Raw genomic sequence first — 17,314 nt, 5'->3', positions numbered from 1 at the left:
ACTGTTGCTTTCATTTTACAGTAGCGGTACAGGTACAGAGAGAAGAAGTGTTCTACTGCATGAGGAAGTTTGAAGTGGCAGATGTTTGTTAGACTAGTACAAGACAGATATATAAGAGAAGCAGAGCAGTGGTTAGGTGTTTTGTCAGTGTGACAAGAGTTGGAGGTTGGGCTGCATCAGGGATCCGCGTTAAGCCCCTTCTTCTTTTGCAATAGTGATTTGCAGGCTGAGAGATGAGGTTAGACTGGAATCCCCATGGTTTGCAGATAACATTGAGATCTGCAATGAAGGAGGGAGCACATTTTGAAAAGATGGAGGCATGCGCTGAAGACTGAAAATGAGCAGAAGAAAAACAGATTGTTGTAGATGCGCATTAGTGAGGAAGAATGAAGCTACAGGGTGAAGAGATAGCGAGGATGGAGGACTTGAAACACACGAGGTCACAGTCCAGAGCAACGGTGACTGAGTGTGACTAGTGTTGGTACTTCCGCTTTTACTTTGAAATAGCTGTACTGTTGCTTATATTTTGTAGTGCTTATAATTTGCAGTCGTGGTACAGTTGGGTTTTATTTTCAAGTAGTGAGATTTTGAGGTACTTCTGCTTTTATTTTTAAGTAGTGATCGTGTAGCTTTTATTTAGAAGCAGTGGCGTTTCTGAAGCAGAGGTACTCCTGCTTTTATTTTGAAGCACCGCCGTTGCTTCCCCCTCAATATGGAAACTTGATGAGTTCACATAGTTTATTTTCTGCAAAAAAAAGGAAGTAACAGTTTATAAATCTCTTGTTAGCTGCTTTGCAAACATTCATATGTACAAACACGTCCCTGCTTATTACAAATTATTACAACACATGCGCACAAACGCAGTTCAGCCTAAAAGCACGAGCCCAACAGCGTTAAGAACATTTGTAAAAATGTGACAACATGAAATATGGCCTTTAGCTCATGGTGGGGGGAGGTGCGTGCGTGCACACGTGTGCGTGTTTGAGAGAAATCTGAATATGGCCTGTTGATGATCCCTCAACAGCCCCCCCACTTGGTTGCGTTTCAAACTGCATTGTGACTGCCTGACTGATTGCATAAAACCATGCGCGCGCGCGCACGTAGCTTGGCTCCAAGAAATTTCCTTTTCGGCGAATGTGACTTTGACCTTTTCCAACAAACACGCAAGCGTGTGAAAACCTGCACTTCCTGTTCAAAGAGGAAGTTCAAGTTTGATGGACCAACTGCGACCGCTGCCGCCCTCGCTCCTCGGATTTTTATTTTTTTTTTTTAAATCCTGAAGAACCAAAAAGCTGGTGAAACGCGTAAAAGTCTCGCTGACATTTGTTCTCTCCTCTTCTGGACTTGACGACGGAATTCCTGCGTGTGCGCACGCCAGCGTGCGTACGTTCTGAGGAGCTTGCTGTCAAATCTCAGCGAAGTAAGCGGCACCAACTGGACTGTGAGACAACCTCGCCGAGCACCCGCAGAAAAGCCACGTGTTGGTGGTTCACGTGACAATTATGGAGGAATGCCGACAGTCCGATTGGTGAGCGCTGATGACGTCTCGCCTTCGATTGCATAGCAGAGCAGCAAGTATTTAAAGTCCTGCTTCGGGTCCGTGTACTAGTACGCTCATTACGAAGTACAGCTCGTCACGCTAGTAGAAAAACTTACTGACAACCCTTTATGACCACTAGAGACACAAAGATACAGTCGGCCTCCTAGTGTATATTGTCAAAATGGTGAGGACAGCGACCGCACTACTAGTTCGTGGACCTAAAACTACATTCAGCTTAAGGTCCAAATACTAGTACGCTCTTTGTCTTAACTCGTACAATTCTGCGCACACGTCCACAATTCTGCTTTTCAATTACTAGAGCTACTAAAATAAAGTCGTTCTACAAGTGCACTAAACCGTCTGAATATTGAGGACAGCAACCGTACGGCTGGCACATGAATCTGAAACTAGATTCATCTTAAGGTCCAAAAACTAGTATACTTTTCCTCCTCAGTAGGCTCCGTTCACACTGCAGTTTAATTCAGAAATTTTTTTTTTTTTTTGGGGGGGAGTGCATGTCTGTCGGGCGGATGTTATTAACTCATTCACTGCCATTGACGGATATAGACGCCAAAAAGTTTGGAGATGAACGAAATCAACAAGAGCTGCGCTAGAGGACCAACAACGAGATAAGCGCCAAAACAGGAACCGGTATCTGCTCCTGGAAGAGGATGAGCTACAAAATGATCTTCAGCAGGCCACTGGTGTGAACGTCACTGACCAAACAATCAGAAACGCACTTTGAGGGCGGCCCGAGGGGCCGACGTCCTCGGGTAGGGCTTTTCACAGCGTCTGAGTACTTGGAACCATGAGAATAAATGCTCAAAGGGCTTCATGGGGGAACACATGACTAATGGGGCAAAAGTTGTCCAACTTGTGAGGACAAGGAGCGTACTAGTGCAAGGACCAGGATGTGGACTTGACGGCTCAGCAGCTGGCCTGCCGTCATTTTGAGAGGCTTCCACGACTTCATGTCGCCACCTGGAAACGTTCATGGCTGACTTGCCGTCAAAATGGCCAACGCAAGGGGGCAACATTCCGGGAAATGTCCGATTTGGAAACTTTCCATGGGAATTAGCGGCAATTGAAGGAGAATGCGTTTAAAGGCGGAGGTCAAGTCAAAAAACTTTCTCGATATTGCGTTTGTGGAAAATGAATGAAGCAGCAGTCGACAGAAAGTGCCAAAAAGGCTGCCGACTTCAGATGGATCAAAATGGGAGCATTTTATCGCTTAATCTTCATTCCACAATCGCAATATTCACGAGAATGTCGTGAATGTTTTAAACTTGACTTTCGCCTTAACGGGTTGACTGCAGCAGATGTTTCTATTTGGCCGATTGGACTTCAAGCGTTTCGCGAGCGTGCCAGTGGCTCTCACGCAGCTCATCTGTCAAATTGCTTGTGCGCACTATAAGTGTAATGTTGACCACACGCCAGTAGATGGCGGCATCACATCGCTTTGGCTTTAACATGTGCAATCGAATAAATGTATTTTGATATCCCTGATATTGAAGTAGCTCCTTTCAGATGCATGTACGAGCATGCTCGTTTTAGGGCACTTGTAGAACGACTGTGGTTCACCAGAACCCCCCCCTCCTCCCACGACTAGAAGTACTTTTGACCTTGTAATAAGCAGTTTAACTCTATTAGTAAACCCAACTAGTGAGCACATTGTGTCACACTAAATTCTAGTTTCTCCCGTGATTGTTTGTCGAACGATTTTTGGCCTTTATATGAGTCTGTTGTCAAAACGCTGTGGTACTTTTTAAATGAATCCTGTGGGTTGATCCTGCACTCCATTCTCACCCCCCCTGTGCTTGGGTCCGCCACACTCCACCGCACAGCTGCAAATCTGAAAATATCTGTACATAAATGATTCGAAATGAAGCAAAAATGATGTTCAAGTCACAATTTCTTTGCATGAAAAGTTTGTTTTCTCCTCTTTTTGGTTTTGGGTGAAACCAACCGATGTTGTACTGCTGATTACTAAAGAGGGGAGAAACTTTTTTCTTTCCCTACGGACAGAGGCGCATCTCCTCTTCCTTTCGGTAGGTCCACCGCTTAAACAGTGACAGAATTTGCTATTCTGCTGGTGATGAAAGAGCCGCCAAAATACTCGGCCGGCAGGCGATAAGAAGCGGTACCGTTATGCCCTGGCACGTGGGCAAGGAGAGAAATCTATCTTGCATGGACGTCCGCTTAGGACAAAACAAACGGTTTGGACTCATGCTTAAAAGATATCTCCCAATACATTTTTGGTCGAAGGAATATATGTCCCCCGTGTTCCACACGGGGACAGAGGAGAAAGAGGCGTTTGCTTTGGGGGTCCCTGATCCCAAAAAGGGGGTGGGGGGGGTGGGGTCCATTGTACAGTAGAAAGTAGAGAGGGCAAATAAGTAACCTTTGAAATGGTCCCAATGGAAAGTTTCCAATTTGACAGAATTGCAAAATTCCCCATCTTAAATTCCCACGGAAATTTACCGGCCACATTCCGGAAGCGTTCCACCCCATTGCAACCGGAAGGGCAGCAGCTGGTGAGTCTCGGTCAGTCTTGACCCTGCGGCGCGTCCGCCCGCCCGCTCGCGCCGGGGCTCACTTGAGTCTGTCCGAGCGGAAGGAGTCCTCCACGGCGGGGTCGGCCAGCATCAGGTCTCCTTCCAGCATGTCCAAGGCCAGCGCGTCCATCCGCAGCGGGTCGTCCAAAGAGAACGGGTCCATCTCGAAACCCGGCACGTGCGACAGGGCGCTGGCGATCTCTTTGGACAAACCCGGCGGAGAGTCGCCTGAAGGGAAAAAAACACACGGAAAAAAATAAAGCTTTAAAATGTCCACTGAGCAGCAAATGATGCTGCATTCGCAATCATCCAGCATTTCCAATTCCCCCATCACCACGTCAAAAATGTCATCTAGGTGACTCATGAGTAAAATCAAAAATAGCGTAACAACATATTAATGAATGTAAGAGAAACGAAACAAAAAAATATGAAAAAAAAAGAAAAAGAAGCAAAAATATTTTTTGTAGTTGCAGATGCAGGAAATCGACAAAGTGCAAACTTGGGTCACATGCCGTCGCAATGCGAGCCCGAAGGCACTTTGTTGTCAATTTCAGTTAACAGCAGGGGGCAGTGCGGTAAAAAAAACATCAGCATCCTGAGACGTCTAAAATGGGCGTCGTCATTCCATTGACATTCTTATTCAACATTCATCAGACTGCAAAGAACATTTTGGACTCCAGTTGCCCATTCAGTTGGGAAAAACAACAAAGTCCGGTTTGCAAACGAGCCAATCATCTTGAGCGTTGCTGAAGGCGTCGCTTGAACTCACCCGTCAGGATGATGTTGGGGATGTTCTGGCGAGCATCTCCACAGCCGCCGCCATAGTTGTGGTTCTGATTCTGATTCTGGTTGAGTAGGGTTTGATGTAAGGGTTGCTGCAGCGCCTGCGTGTCAACATGGCCGCCACTCAGCACACTACGGCCCAGGACGTCGCTCAGACTCTCAGCGGGGAACTGAAGCGCAAAAACGCACACACGCACGCCTTCGTCACGTGATGAAGATAACATGCATGCTGATGTGACTTGAGATGATAGAAACATGAATTGGTCATGCGATGTGTTCATGTGATGGATCATATGACATCCTGGTGGTGACATGCGGCGGCCATGTGTTCGTCACGTAACGCGTCGCCGTACCTGCTGGTTGGCTTTGCCGCTGAGCTGCAGGTTTACATACGAGTCGTCCAGCAAGGAGTTGAGCAAGGCATCCTGGGAAAACAACACGTTACCATGGCAACAGGCACGCAAGTAGTCAACAAATGGGCCAGTAGGGGGCTCACGTTGTACAGGTCGGAGGTCAAGTGCAATTGGGGGAAGTTCCCGCTCCTCTGTTGCTCCGCCTCCTGCTTGAGCTGACACTGGGAGGAGGTCAAGGTGCCGTGGAGGTACGGCTCCAAGGCGCTGTTGTTCGTCGCCAGTGGCGAGCTGACCTGAGAGCTGCACGCCCGTTGCTGCTGCTGCTGCACGCCCACGCGCACACACATACGTGTAGTTAGGGGATGTGAAGCTGGATGTGAGCAAATTGTTTGTTTTTTTTGTTACGGTACCGTTCCAAAGTGCTGAGTGTTGAGCAGGTTCTGCGGCGGCGTCTGCTGGAGGCGGACCATCTGCGCTTGATGCTGACTCAGAAGGGGGGGCTGCTGGCCCAGCGGGTATGGAGGTAAGCGCTGGTCCAGAGGCAGCTTACTCGTGTCCAAGGGCACGCCCTGGGGGTGGGTAAGCATGGATGTGTGTTATCTGTGTGATGGGAGGAAAGCATTGCGTGCATGTGTGTGTGTTTGCGTGTGTGCAACTGAGGACAGCGAGGACATGTGATTTGCATGTGTGTGCCTGACTGAGACGTGTGCATGGGCGTGCGTGCGCATGTTACCTGCGTGATGGAGGACAGCGTAGGCGAGATGGTGGGCGAGAACTGCTTGGCGTGATGTCGCCGGGCATCCCCTCCCAAGACGGGCAGGATGAGCGGCGAGGGTTGCGCACGTCTCCGCGGTGACGTGCTGAGTGCGGACGTGTAGGAGGCGGAGCCGGAGCTGTAGGCGGGGTTGCCGCCACCGGAGGCTGATTGGAGGGAGGAGCTGCTGAGGGATGAGTGCAGCGATTGGCTGCTGAGGGAGGAGGGCAGAGAGGGGGAGGAGCCCAGGGACGACTGCAGCGAGGGGTTGCTGAGTGACGAGTGCAAGGAGGCGGAGCTTAGCGAGTTGCTGAACGAGTGGCTGCTGAGCGACGCCTGGATGTTGGGGTTGCTCAGCGACGACTGCAGGGACGGGTTACTCAGCGTTCCCCCCAGCGAGCCCGGCAGACCTGCGGGAGGGGGTGCAAAGATGGCGGTCATCTTGTGTGACAAGTGCCTGCTTTGTGATGGGTTGGCGAAAGCTAGCCGTGCATTGAGACCAAGCGATGCAACCAACAACAACAAACAACAAAGTCAGCAAATCGTGCGCGTCTGCCTTCAGTCTTCTTACCAGACTGATGGTGATGGTGGAAGGCGCCGTTGCCTCCGTCGGCATTGCCGGCGTTGATGCCCAGCTGGGTGAGCGTGGACGCCAGGTTGCCCGTGCTGCCGCCGGGGTAGGTGGGCTCGTCCTGGTCCAGCGGCGTGGGCAGAGGCGAAGGGAAGTGAAGGCTGGACAGGTCCGGCAGAGACCCGCTGATATTGAGGGCCGTCGGGACGCCGTGGGCGGGAGCCAACGGTAGCTCAGGCGACATGAACACGCTGCTTAACAGGTATGCGCACACACACGAAGAAGAGAGATAATGGGAACTCAAACCTAAAGTTTGTTTTTCAAAGAATTTCATGTGTCAGCACAAGACCAGACAAATGCTTGGTTTGAATCATTTTTAATCTAACAATTTTAGACCATTTTATGATGATTTTTGCAACGTAATAATTATATTTTCTTTCCCTATCTGTAATGTGCTTTTTAATTTTTTTTATGTAAAGCACTTTGAATTATCTTGCACACAAAGTGTGCTCTACAAATAAACTTGCCATGCCTAGTAAAAACACGGCTCTCTGATGAATATCACATTCGTGGAATAAGAAGACAACAGTACCATAACTCACCCACAAGAGGGCGCCATTATTAGCAATATTGGCGGCCTCCGTACGAGAGGAGATAAGAAGAAATAATTAGCCGATTCAGGAAGATCAGCATGTTTAGATTATTTGAGAAAGCTTTGCCATCTTGACTGGAGATCCCCTTTAAGCCTCAAATATTGACTACCAGTCATGCGGCTTCCAAACACTGTTTTCGTGCACGTGTGATAGAAGGACATATGTGATGTTAGGACAGTGTGTGTGCGTGCATGCAAGGGAGGGAGTGCGTACTTGATGCCTGGAACTTCACATGACTTTGGTCTGGAGGTCATCACAGGAAACTGAATCCATAAACAAACATAAATCAACCACTAATTCATCTCTGTGTACAAGTGTGAATGCATGCGTGATGTTTAACCTTCTTGGCGTCCCAAACTTTGTTAGGGACGAGCTTGGCATCATCCAGCACGTTCTCCTCGATGGGGGGGACAGGGTACGGAAAGACTAAAGGACAGAAAAGGTTGTCATGGCGACATTTGATTGGCTCAGGCTCAGAGTGGGCGGGGCCCACGTGTGTCTCACCATTGCGTCTTCCGCCGTGGGCAGTGAGGGCGTGACCTCCTGTGGCAAAGGGGTCACCCGATGGCGGGTTCATCACGCTGGTGTGGAGGGCTGAGTCAGAGTTGGTCCTGTTGGAGCACGCGTGCACACACACACACACACACACCCCCACCCCCACACACACACACACACAGAAAGGTTGTCAGGAAGACATGATCAATAACAAGCCCGCATTTGACCCGGTCGCTATGTTCTGAAAGAGAGGATGTCACCAAGGCGAGCGCTAGGACTGGTTGACACAATCTTACCTCTTCCAGCCAGCCAATCACATGAGAAAGGGAAACGCACGCCGGCCGTGGGCGCGGCAAAAGGAAAGAGAGAGAAAGGAGAGGCAACGAGAAGATGGCAGTGATGAAGAAAAAGAAAATCTACCCGGGCAGACAAAAGAGGAGGAGAGAAAAGAAGAGGAGGAGGAGGATGTGAGGCAAGAGAAAAAGAGGCGTGGCCAAAGGGGAGAATGAGAAGTTGAAGATAAAGACCAAGAAGATAAAAGATGTAGAAGGACAAAAAGTAAGAAGGGGTGGGGGGGGGGGGGGGGGGGAGAAGATGAAGAACAAGAAGAGCTGAGCTAGGAAGAGAAGAAAGACGAGGAAGGGGAGAATATGCGGCCGAAGAAGAGGAAAAAAAAAAAGTCCAAGAGGATGAGGAGGAAGAGGACAAAGAGGAGGATTCACCTGTTGAGCGCAGTGGTTGGGAGACGTAACAAGTGGCTTTTATCCCCCGGGAAGATTCCGGCGGACCAATTCCTTTTCACGATCGACAAGAACAAAACGTTACGTTACTGGGCTCCGCTCACCCGCCCGGCGACAGCGCGCAGAAGACACGACGGGGCGGAGATAGAGAAAAAAGAGGAGGAGGAGGAAGCGCGGGATGAAAGCAGCCTCAAGAAAAGCACAAGCAGGACGACCAACAGGGCGGAAGTCGCCGCTGAAAATCCCGCGAGGAAGCCACTGGTCGTCATGGCAGCCAGCATGTGCGTGTTATGCGCGTGCGTGTTATGCCCGTGCGCGTTCCGTGTGGTTAGAAAAGCGGCGGGGAAGAACGCTGGCAGATGCCCCGCCCAAAAAGAAGGCGACGGCGGCGGGAGAAGAGCAAGTGGCTTGCTAGCGTGTTAGCGCTCCAAAGCGTCACTCCACACGTTTGGACATGTCGGGAATCACTTCCTAGCCACGCTGACATGATACATCAGAAAAAAGAAAAATAAATCACCAATAAATGGCTCCAATTGGCTCATTAAATATTTAAGGTTGCATTCGATTCAGATTTTTCAGCCCGGCCACAGTATAAAAATGACAATTAAGGAGATGGGAATGAGAAAGGATTCTGAACGCCTTGCTGTGTTTAGAAGCATTCTTTACGCCTTCCACCTGAATCACGCCAAATTGATTCTTTTTTTTTTTTTTTTTGACTCTTTATGGGACTATGTAGGTCCACTATCGTTAAGGAGTAGTCTCCGACCGAGTTCAAGATTCCCAACACAGCCAAAGGCAGCAAGATGGCCTCAGACAGCGTCTACATGGACACGGAAAAGGGAGCGGAGTCACAGGATGTACCTTCTCCAGCTGGGGTCCTGGGGTGGCGACAAGTAGGCGGAGTTATAGGGAGAGTTGTCCACCTGAGGAGACCACTGTTAAGAAAACATTCACGTCACAGAACCAAAGCAGGTCCATTTGTCAAAATTGGATTCATTCAATTCAATTCATTCAAAGAATGACCAAAAAAAAAAAAAAGCTCAAAAGGTTTTTATAAAAGTCTTTGGGCCACATTTACTAAGAAATGTTTGGAAATGTTCTTTGCTGGCACACAAAGTAGGCGTTTATGCAAAATTGTCCGATTCATGACTGGTGCTGCAGTTCAAAGCGAAATATTAGCTGGGCGTGTGCATTTGCACTCTTTAAATTCCAGTCAAACTTGTTGACTCCATGTTGGCATTTGATGCACTTATCGATTTTAGAGAACGGAAAAAAAAAGTAAATAAAATACAAAAATGTTTTGAGTCGGGATTATGACAAAAAAACAATTTGAGCTTTTCTTTGAAGGCCTTAAGTGTCAGCCCTATTCAAAGGTACCAAAAGTGCTTCGGAGGAAGTGGAAAAAAGGATACTTGGCGGTTGCGGTAGGGTCTGATAGGCGGCACGAAGCGGCGTTCCCTGTGGACGCGCTCCACCAGGCCGTGATGACGCGTAGAGCGAGCCGACTCCAGCGACGGCGGGAAGGCGCCCTGCACAAGACCACGCACGCTCAATCGGAGGGAAGGCGTTGCTCGGGCAGGCCGCGCCGTGACCACACTCACCTGCAGGTCCTGAGGCACGCGGCCGATCTGGTTGACGTTGGGCAGCGATCCGCCGTAGTACGGACCCTGAGTGCGGGCCAACCGGAGCTTCTGAGCCTGCAGCTGGGCACCAAAACACAAACACGCTCTTTACGTGCGTCTGCAATACAAACTTCTTCGAACAAGCAAATACGCTGAAGCAGAAACGGTCACGGCGATGGCAACAGTGGTGATGATGCCACCTGCGCTAACTATCTCAAAGTCACAATGGTCACGACGTTAAACGGGACATCATCATCATCTTGCACAATGGACATCGGGACATTCCAACCAATACGAGCCTGCACTTGTCGATCGCTGTGCACCAATCTTGCCGACAGCACAGCAGTGGGACGCATCGCCAACAACGATGTGTCCGACTTGAGGAGGGAGAACATCTGGTGGGCCGCGACAACGCTAACTTTAGCTTTACATTAACGTGAAGAAGACCAGGGAGATGGTGGTGGCGTTCACGGGGAACAGATACCACCAGCTTACACCAGCTGCACATCAGAGGAGCAGAGTGCAAATGGTCATCAGTTACTAGTATATTGCGGTCCACATAACAGTGGTAACAGCGCTTAGGTAACTAAGAGAGGGGTATGGTAACTACGGTAACTGCGGTAACTATGGACACTCGACAATCAACAATCCCAGTCCACCTACTGACGAGAAATTGCAACTGAACTGCACTTTGACAGCGAATGATCATCACTCAGAAGGAAATTTGAACTTCACCTGTGACGACTAAACTTAAACTAGTACGACTCAACCACCTGGAAAACGTCTTTGCAGTTCAAAAGCTCGTGAGCTCCAACTGCTTCCTGCCACAAAAGCGGCGTCCAAAGTGACCATTTGCAAGCGAAAGGCGAATCAGGCGATACTTCCATTACAGCCGAACCTTTCGGGGAACTGTGCGGATTTCCATGCAGGCGCCTCGGCGTCGAATGCCGAAGTCGAAACGCGCAACGCGAGAATCGGCCGCCGATCGGACGTTGTGCCAAGGGACTTCCGGCATGTGATGACAGCACCGCTGAGTTGGTAAACAAGGCGACTAGCCGCCGAAGCTAACATGCTAAGCAGGCTAACGGCGCTCGGAAGCAGAGCGTAAGCCGCTCGAGGCCTCGTAAACTTGCCGCAGGAGAACGAACGCGTCGAGCGGCGGCTCTTCCGGGCGGACTCCAGGGACGTCCAGTCGCTTGGACGTCGCCGGGAGCCCGTTCGAGGCCTGCCCGTGTTCGCTGGCTCTACCACGTCCGCTTCCACCACCAGCGGCGGCGGTGGGCTGGTGGACAGGCGGGCGGCGGACTCACCCTGGTCGACGTGATGTCCATCATGACTTCGTGGAAGGCGGCAGTCTCTTCGGCCTGCCGCTGCGTGTGCAGCGCAATCTTCTCGCTGAACTTGCGGGGGTTGCCGACCCCCGCCGCCGGTGGGCCGCCAGGTCCCGGCGCTGGGCCGCCTGAGCCCGCAGACATGTTGTCGCTAGCTCGCTTGAGACGAGCGCCCGCCCGCCACAGCAGCACGATGACGTCACTGCGCCGGCCGCCTAGAGATCGCCTCCACAACGCTCAGCGGGCCAAGAGGCCTCACTCCGCAGAGCGCGGTCACGGTTGCGCGCGATCAAACCAAGCCGCCAATGACCTCTGACCTCCAAAGTGACCTCCAGGCCGACATGGCGAACACTAGCCCCGACGTTATTTGCGAGGCACTCGCTTTGAGTCCGCTATGCTTGGCCCCGCCCTCTCAACATAGATCACAACCATCCGGTCATTTCTTCCGTGACGTCACACTAAGGACGGCATTCTTCACTCTTCGCGTCGACGTGCCGCGGTTGCCATGGCAACGCAACCACAAAGCCATCAGCCAGTGCAAACAAACGAGGAGCGGCAACTAAAATCAGGGGACGGGTGAGTCATCTGTTCTTCATAAACTATCTCGGCCTGTGCTGGGACAAAGCAGTAGCGCGCCTCCTCCCGGTGGCGCTCAGCTACTGCAACCAGTAAACAGGCCGCTCGACTCTTCCGCTTTCTCTTTACACTCGCAAGCTTTAATTCTAACGGAAAAAAAAGAAAAAAGTTCACGTTCTAGCAACGGACGTATATATGGATGGACTAACAATGCCGCTTATTTGTTTAAAGCCACTGGCGGCCATCTTCGTTGCCCCTCCGAAGCACACTTAACTTGAATACATGCATTTTGTCGGCAGCGCTTTCAAGTAACTTACTGCGTGTAATTTAAGGTGAAAATGCCACCGCGTACGACTTAGTGTTTGTACCAGTCAGTCTGAGAGGAGTACTACATGCACATTTTCGTTTGTCTTCCATTTGGCTTTCAAGATGGCCAACTGTTAACGCCGGTGTGTGCGGCAACCATCTTGATATTTAAGATTTTTCTGTATTTAGCGATCGTTTCTTTCTTGTTTATCTCTCTCGTAGTGCAAGATCACCAATCGTTATTGGATTTGTATACAACGTTGGCGCTCCAGTTTCGTTCAAGCTTGGTTGGGAGAAAACGACTCAATTCGTGGCTCATCGGAAAATTGCAACCCGATGAGAATTGTAAATCTCCAACTGTTTGGAATGTATTCTGTAGAATCAAATTCCAGTGACATATTGGTCGTTTCTCATAATTCTTAAGACATTTGGTTGAAAAGGTAGAGTTTAAATGATACACATCTCGGAGTTGTAACCCTCCCTCTACTCTCTTTAATGGTGGTGATGCTTGTTTTTCCAAACAGAATGCAAAAAATACATCTTTACATAGTGAATCATTTATAAAATATAAAAATATATTTAAAAAAGAAAATAAAAGCGATCAAGCTGGCTAAACTCATTAATTCACATTTTAATTCAAGATGAACATGTTGAGCGTCGGATCCCGTGCGTGAGGTTTAGCTGCAGTTCTGCAAACGAGCGTAGAGGGCAACAAAGTGCGTTTGGCGCCGATGGGCAACAATCGAAGTCAAGAGGAAGTCGAAGAAGAAAAGTAGGCGGAAGTGGAGCAAAGCGAAGTGGGAATTCCTTTCATTTCAAGTGCAACATCAACTTTGGACTTTTTTACAACTCGGTTAACGTGTTTGGTTGTTTGGTTGTTTTTTGGGTAGAGGTCGTGCTGCACCACCGGACCACTTTGGAAAACTTTGTGATGTTCAACCACCGACTGTGACGTCACTGCTGTAAGTGTTTTGCCTGGTTGGGGGTTGATTTGTGTGTTGAAGTACTTGGAGTTGTTCCACTAGCAGCATTATTGTTTACTTCAAATGTATGAACGTATGAAAAAAATCATCATGTCCTATAATTTACAAGTTTGAAGTGCTCCAAAAAAAAAAAGACGTGTGACTTGGAATGTTTGTTTTTCTTGCGTGGAACAGGATGTCCTCCACAATGTTTGCTCTCACCTCTTCTTTTCTCTTTTTCTTCTCTTCTTTTCTAGTTCACATATTCATCCGTCTCTCTTTCGTGTTTGTTAACACTTCTTCTTTATTATTAGCTTAAAAAATACAGTTTTGTTTTTCTTCCTGCTTTCTTCCTTACAACTTGCATAACTAGGTTGAAGCATACTAAATGTGTTTGAATGACGTCATGATCAGTAATATTCATATCAACGCATTCACTGCCGTGGGCGTTTACATTCATCAGGTTAGGTTTTAACCGCTCAGTGTGGAAGAGCGCCTTGCCCCGCTTTACTGTCAAATTCAAGCTTCTACGTAACTGCAGTGGTAACCCGATACCAGTAGATGGCAGCGTTGCATCACTTTGGATTGGAGCTCAGCAGAGCTTTTGAGTTGAAGATAAAGATTGGGGGGTAGGAACTCCGATTTTCACGTCACTTACAAGTGAGAGAAATTCTAACACATTGGAAGTTGGACAAGTTATGTTTATGATTAAATTATACTTTGTGTTGCTGTAGCTGTGACAAAAGAGTAAAAAAGCCACTCTTGAGCCATACTTGTAGTGAGCATTGTTCTTGGTGTGTTTTCTTAATCATGTATTTGTAAATAAATTATTCATTATCCAACAAAAGCCCAGTCTCACTCTTCTTGTTCGTTTCGTATTATAGTTTGAGGTGTCACCAAAGCAAAAATATGGGTGTCAAAGTCACTGTCTTGCTCGACGTGTTTCTTTTCACAGGGTGAGAAAGTGGTGTTTTGGTGAAACCAGCCCGTCTGTGTTCTACCGAATACTAAATGCAATGGAAAAAGCTAGACAATTTTTGTTTTGGGTGAAAGAAATGGATGCTGTTGCTAATGCTGTCACACAACAAGACTATTGTGTGGCTCTTGAAATATCAGTCCGTGATGCGCTACAGCACAAAAACTAGCAATGTGGGTTACTCTGCACTTTTTTCCTTCAACACCTCTTGCAGGCCATGGATGCAGAAAACGCTCGTAACCACGGCGACACGGCAACAGTCTGCTGGCAGCAGGAAATAGTGCCTGAACTCCCCGAGAGACGCTCGCGGGACTGCGTGAGTGCCGCCCCCATCAGCTCACGTGATGTTCACTTCCTACACTGAGTCTCCGCCCCCTCTGACCCAGACGCTGAGCGACAGCGAATCGGAAGACGTCCTCCATGCTGTGGACCCCAACGACGTGTTTGGCAGCGGCGGGCCGTCGTCGGGGAGCGAGGACCGCGTTGCGCCGCCCTCTGTCTACCAGCTGGTGTACGACCTCAGCGGCAAGGAGGCGGAGACGGCCGGCGTGGACGTCATCGCCATCCAACTCGGTGAGAAAGTGTGACTCCGGCTGTTTTGGGAATTATTTAGTCAGTCCCTACTCCCCAAATATTACCAAATTTTAGCCGATGAACTCTCTAGGTGGATTTTCGAAAAATCTTGGTGGTGGTAGAAAATAATGAATGATTCCGAAGGCAGTGGCCGTCGCCCCCTGCAGGAGAAGTTTAAATATGTTTCCTGTGCAGAGCCGTGGAGCTCGCATCACTTCCTGTCTGACGCTTGCGTCGTCGGTGAGCTTCCGCTGGAACAAGAGCATCTTTGCACGCCCACTGACCACGGGGTAAGAGTGAGAAAAACCTGTGTGTGTGTTTGTCCAAGGACGTGTATGCGTGTCTGTACTTCATATGCGTCGTGTGTGTTTGACTTGTGGTAGGAGTGTGTGACTGTGTGAGTTTTGACGTGCATGTTTTTTACCTGTGATTTGTTTGTTTTTGACCTGTGGTGTGTGTGGGTGTGTGTGTGTGTGTGTTTGTATGTCAGGCGAGTGGCGTTCTTCATCTGACGGCGGAAGAGGAGAAGCTGCTGAGTCAGGAGGGCGTTTCATTGCCTGACAAGCTTCCTCTAACCAAGGTCAGACGCGGGGTGAACTTGGTGTTACGCGTGGCAGCACTTCCCCAAGGGGTGACCTTTGAACGGGCTTCGATTGACAGGCGGAGGAGCGCATCTTGAAGAAAGTTCGTCGGAAAATCCGCAACAAGATGTCCGCGCAGGACAGTCGGCGGCGCAGGAAGGAGTACATCGACGGCCTCGAGGACAGGTGGCGTGACTTCCACCGCAGCAGATAGAGAACGGACACTCAGATGGAGGGAGGCTCGGATAGATCAAGGCTAGATAGAGCTACGATACAGAAGGGAAGATCTTCAACACATAGACACCTAGTTCTAGAACACGATATATCTTGTGGCTACATTTGATCTAGAAAAGGGAGATCATCTACAAATGATGGTTACCATTTAAGACAAATACGTATATTGTAGTGATATAGAAATAGAGTTACTAGATAGATCTAGATTTTTTAGATCTATACACTATGCACATCGATAGAGTAATAATGGCTAGAAAATTAGAACTAGAAAAGTAAGGCTGACGTGCACAGCAGACTGAGAAATGCATTTGTGTGTGTGCGTGTTTGTGTGTGTGTGTGTGCTTGCAGAGCGGCATTGTGCTCGGCGCAGAACAAAGATCTGCACAAGAAGGTCGAGCAGTTGGAGCAACACAACATGTAAGCACACACATGCACGGTTGTTTATGTGTGCACGTGAGTACTCACGTATTCGTGTGTGTGTGCGTGTGTGTTTTGAGGTCTCTGCTGACTCAGTTGCGCCATCTTCAGTCATTGGTCAAACATTCAGTGAGCAAAGGAGCACAGACCGGCACCTGTCTTCTGGTATGTGCACGTGCACGTGCATGTGGCCCAGTTGCGATTGCTCTGAGACTGCAAAGGAAGCGCAGCATCCTCTAACATTTTTTGGGTATGCGTGTGCTCAGCTCATCTTCATCTCGCTGAGTTTGATCATGCTGCCCAGTTTGAGTCCGTTCAGCCGCCGCTTGTCTGCAGATGACGACTACCGGCCCACTGGAGGTCAGTACACTTCCTCTAACATCCCTTTCTCTTTTTGCTCGCTTTATTTAGGTGATCTTACGTCTCTCTCTGATCTTTCAGTCCTTTCCAGAAACATATTGACAGACCTCGCCTCCTCGCCGCCCGACGAGACGCTCCGATCAGACTTGTCGGTGGTGTCGGATGTCAGCCAATCGGGAGAGGACGTCAAAGAAGTCGAGCAGAATCTTGAAGGCATCCCGTCTAACAGCACGGCGCCGAAAGGTGTCCAGTCTGGAAATAGTTCCTCTAAGGCGTCCGCTCAACTTGCTGCCAAGTCAGCACATGCTGATGAGATGTAGACACGTTGGACAATCGGCGTCAACCGGAAGGGAGATTTTTAACACCACAACCGTTTAACGATTTGGATGGCGCTCACCTTTCTGGCTGGATTCACCAGCTTCCACTTTCTTCTTACTATTGTCATGGTCTCGTGTTGAATTAAATGAACAAATTGAAACATTGGACTGTGTGTGTGTTACCAAAAGAGTAGAACAGAACAAAAACAGACAAAGAACAAAACAAATTAAGAACATAAGCTGGAGAAGACGTGTATAACAAGAACAAGAAAATGCAAGAAGACGAACATGAGAAAGAAGAACATCAGAACCGAATGCAAACATCTGCGTCCTTAAAATGCGACGAAAACGAGGGGAACAATTAGCAAAAAACAAAATATTTCAAGGGAAAGAACATGGCAACGTTCAAACCAAGGACATGACGTTGGCCACAAGATGGCGCCATTTCCTCATTGGCTCTTGTTTTTCTACGGCCTGAAGGAAGAGAGCAAGGAAAAGTGAAACGATAGGTACTGTATTGTTGATCCCGTGGGAAAATGGCTCAGTGAGCATCTGACAACGTCAACATGATGTCCACTGATTATTCTCGAAAAGTCATTTTGATTGGACAATAGA

General features: G+C 48.9%; 2 protein-coding genes across 14 annotated transcripts; one reads left to right on the top strand and one right to left on the bottom strand.

The window, feature by feature from the left end:
* Positions 1-123: 123 nt before the first annotated feature.
* LOC148328496 (CREB-regulated transcription coactivator 2) lies at positions 124-11,811 on the bottom strand. 7 transcript variants are annotated; one of them, XR_015845713.1, is made up of 15 exons: positions 11,377-11,810; positions 10,046-10,147; positions 9,857-9,973; positions 9,306-9,367; positions 8,427-8,498; positions 7,550-7,820; positions 7,423-7,472; positions 6,557-6,807; positions 5,965-6,395; positions 5,642-5,800; positions 5,375-5,554; positions 5,232-5,303; positions 4,865-5,048; positions 4,022-4,323; positions 124-279 (listed from the first exon to the last, which is right to left on the bottom strand). XR_015845713.1 is itself a non-coding variant. In XM_088307807.1 (15 exons), the coding sequence occupies exons 1-15, from the start codon at positions 11,539-11,541 to the stop codon at positions 4,133-4,135; spliced, it is 2,229 nt and encodes a 742-aa protein (XP_088163933.1). In that variant the 5' UTR covers positions 11,542-11,811; the 3' UTR covers positions 769-4,132. The 7 variants fall into 7 exon arrangements, 5 of the variants coding, with proteins under 5 accessions (XP_088163933.1, XP_088163931.1, XP_088163932.1 ...); XR_015845714.1 differs by lacking the exon at positions 124-279 and adding an exon at positions 641-745; XM_088307807.1 differs by lacking the exon at positions 124-279 and having other exon boundaries at positions 769-4,323; positions 5,375-5,551; positions 6,557-6,810; ... (1 more) ...; positions 7,714-7,820; positions 11,377-11,811.
* creb3l4 (cAMP responsive element binding protein 3-like 4) lies at positions 11,171-16,860 on the top strand. 7 transcript variants are annotated; one of them, XM_088307816.1, is made up of 12 exons: positions 12,048-12,305; positions 12,921-13,076; positions 13,170-13,241; positions 14,432-14,533; positions 14,604-14,790; positions 14,986-15,080; positions 15,281-15,370; positions 15,451-15,557; positions 15,954-16,022; positions 16,103-16,187; positions 16,289-16,382; positions 16,464-16,860. In XM_088307816.1, the coding sequence occupies exons 4-12, from the start codon at positions 14,435-14,437 to the stop codon at positions 16,700-16,702; spliced, it is 1,065 nt and encodes a 354-aa protein (XP_088163942.1). In that variant the 5' UTR covers positions 12,048-12,305; positions 12,921-13,076; positions 13,170-13,241; positions 14,432-14,434; the 3' UTR covers positions 16,703-16,860. The 7 variants fall into 7 exon arrangements, with proteins under 7 accessions (XP_088163943.1, XP_088163942.1, XP_088163940.1 ...); XM_088307814.1 differs by having other exon boundaries at positions 12,048-12,422; XM_088307813.1 differs by having other exon boundaries at positions 12,048-12,422; positions 12,502-13,076.
* Positions 16,861-17,314: the final 454 nt, after the last annotated feature.

Source organism: Idiotropiscis lumnitzeri, chromosome 10 (assembly GCF_059441095.1).
Source record: "Idiotropiscis lumnitzeri isolate Australia: NSW breed Sydney's pygmy pipehorse chromosome 10, RoL_Ilum_1.0, whole genome shotgun sequence".
NCBI classification, from domain to species: Eukaryota; Metazoa; Chordata; class Actinopteri; order Syngnathiformes; family Syngnathidae; genus Idiotropiscis; species Idiotropiscis lumnitzeri.
This window is presented reverse-complemented; position numbering and strand designations above follow the sequence as displayed.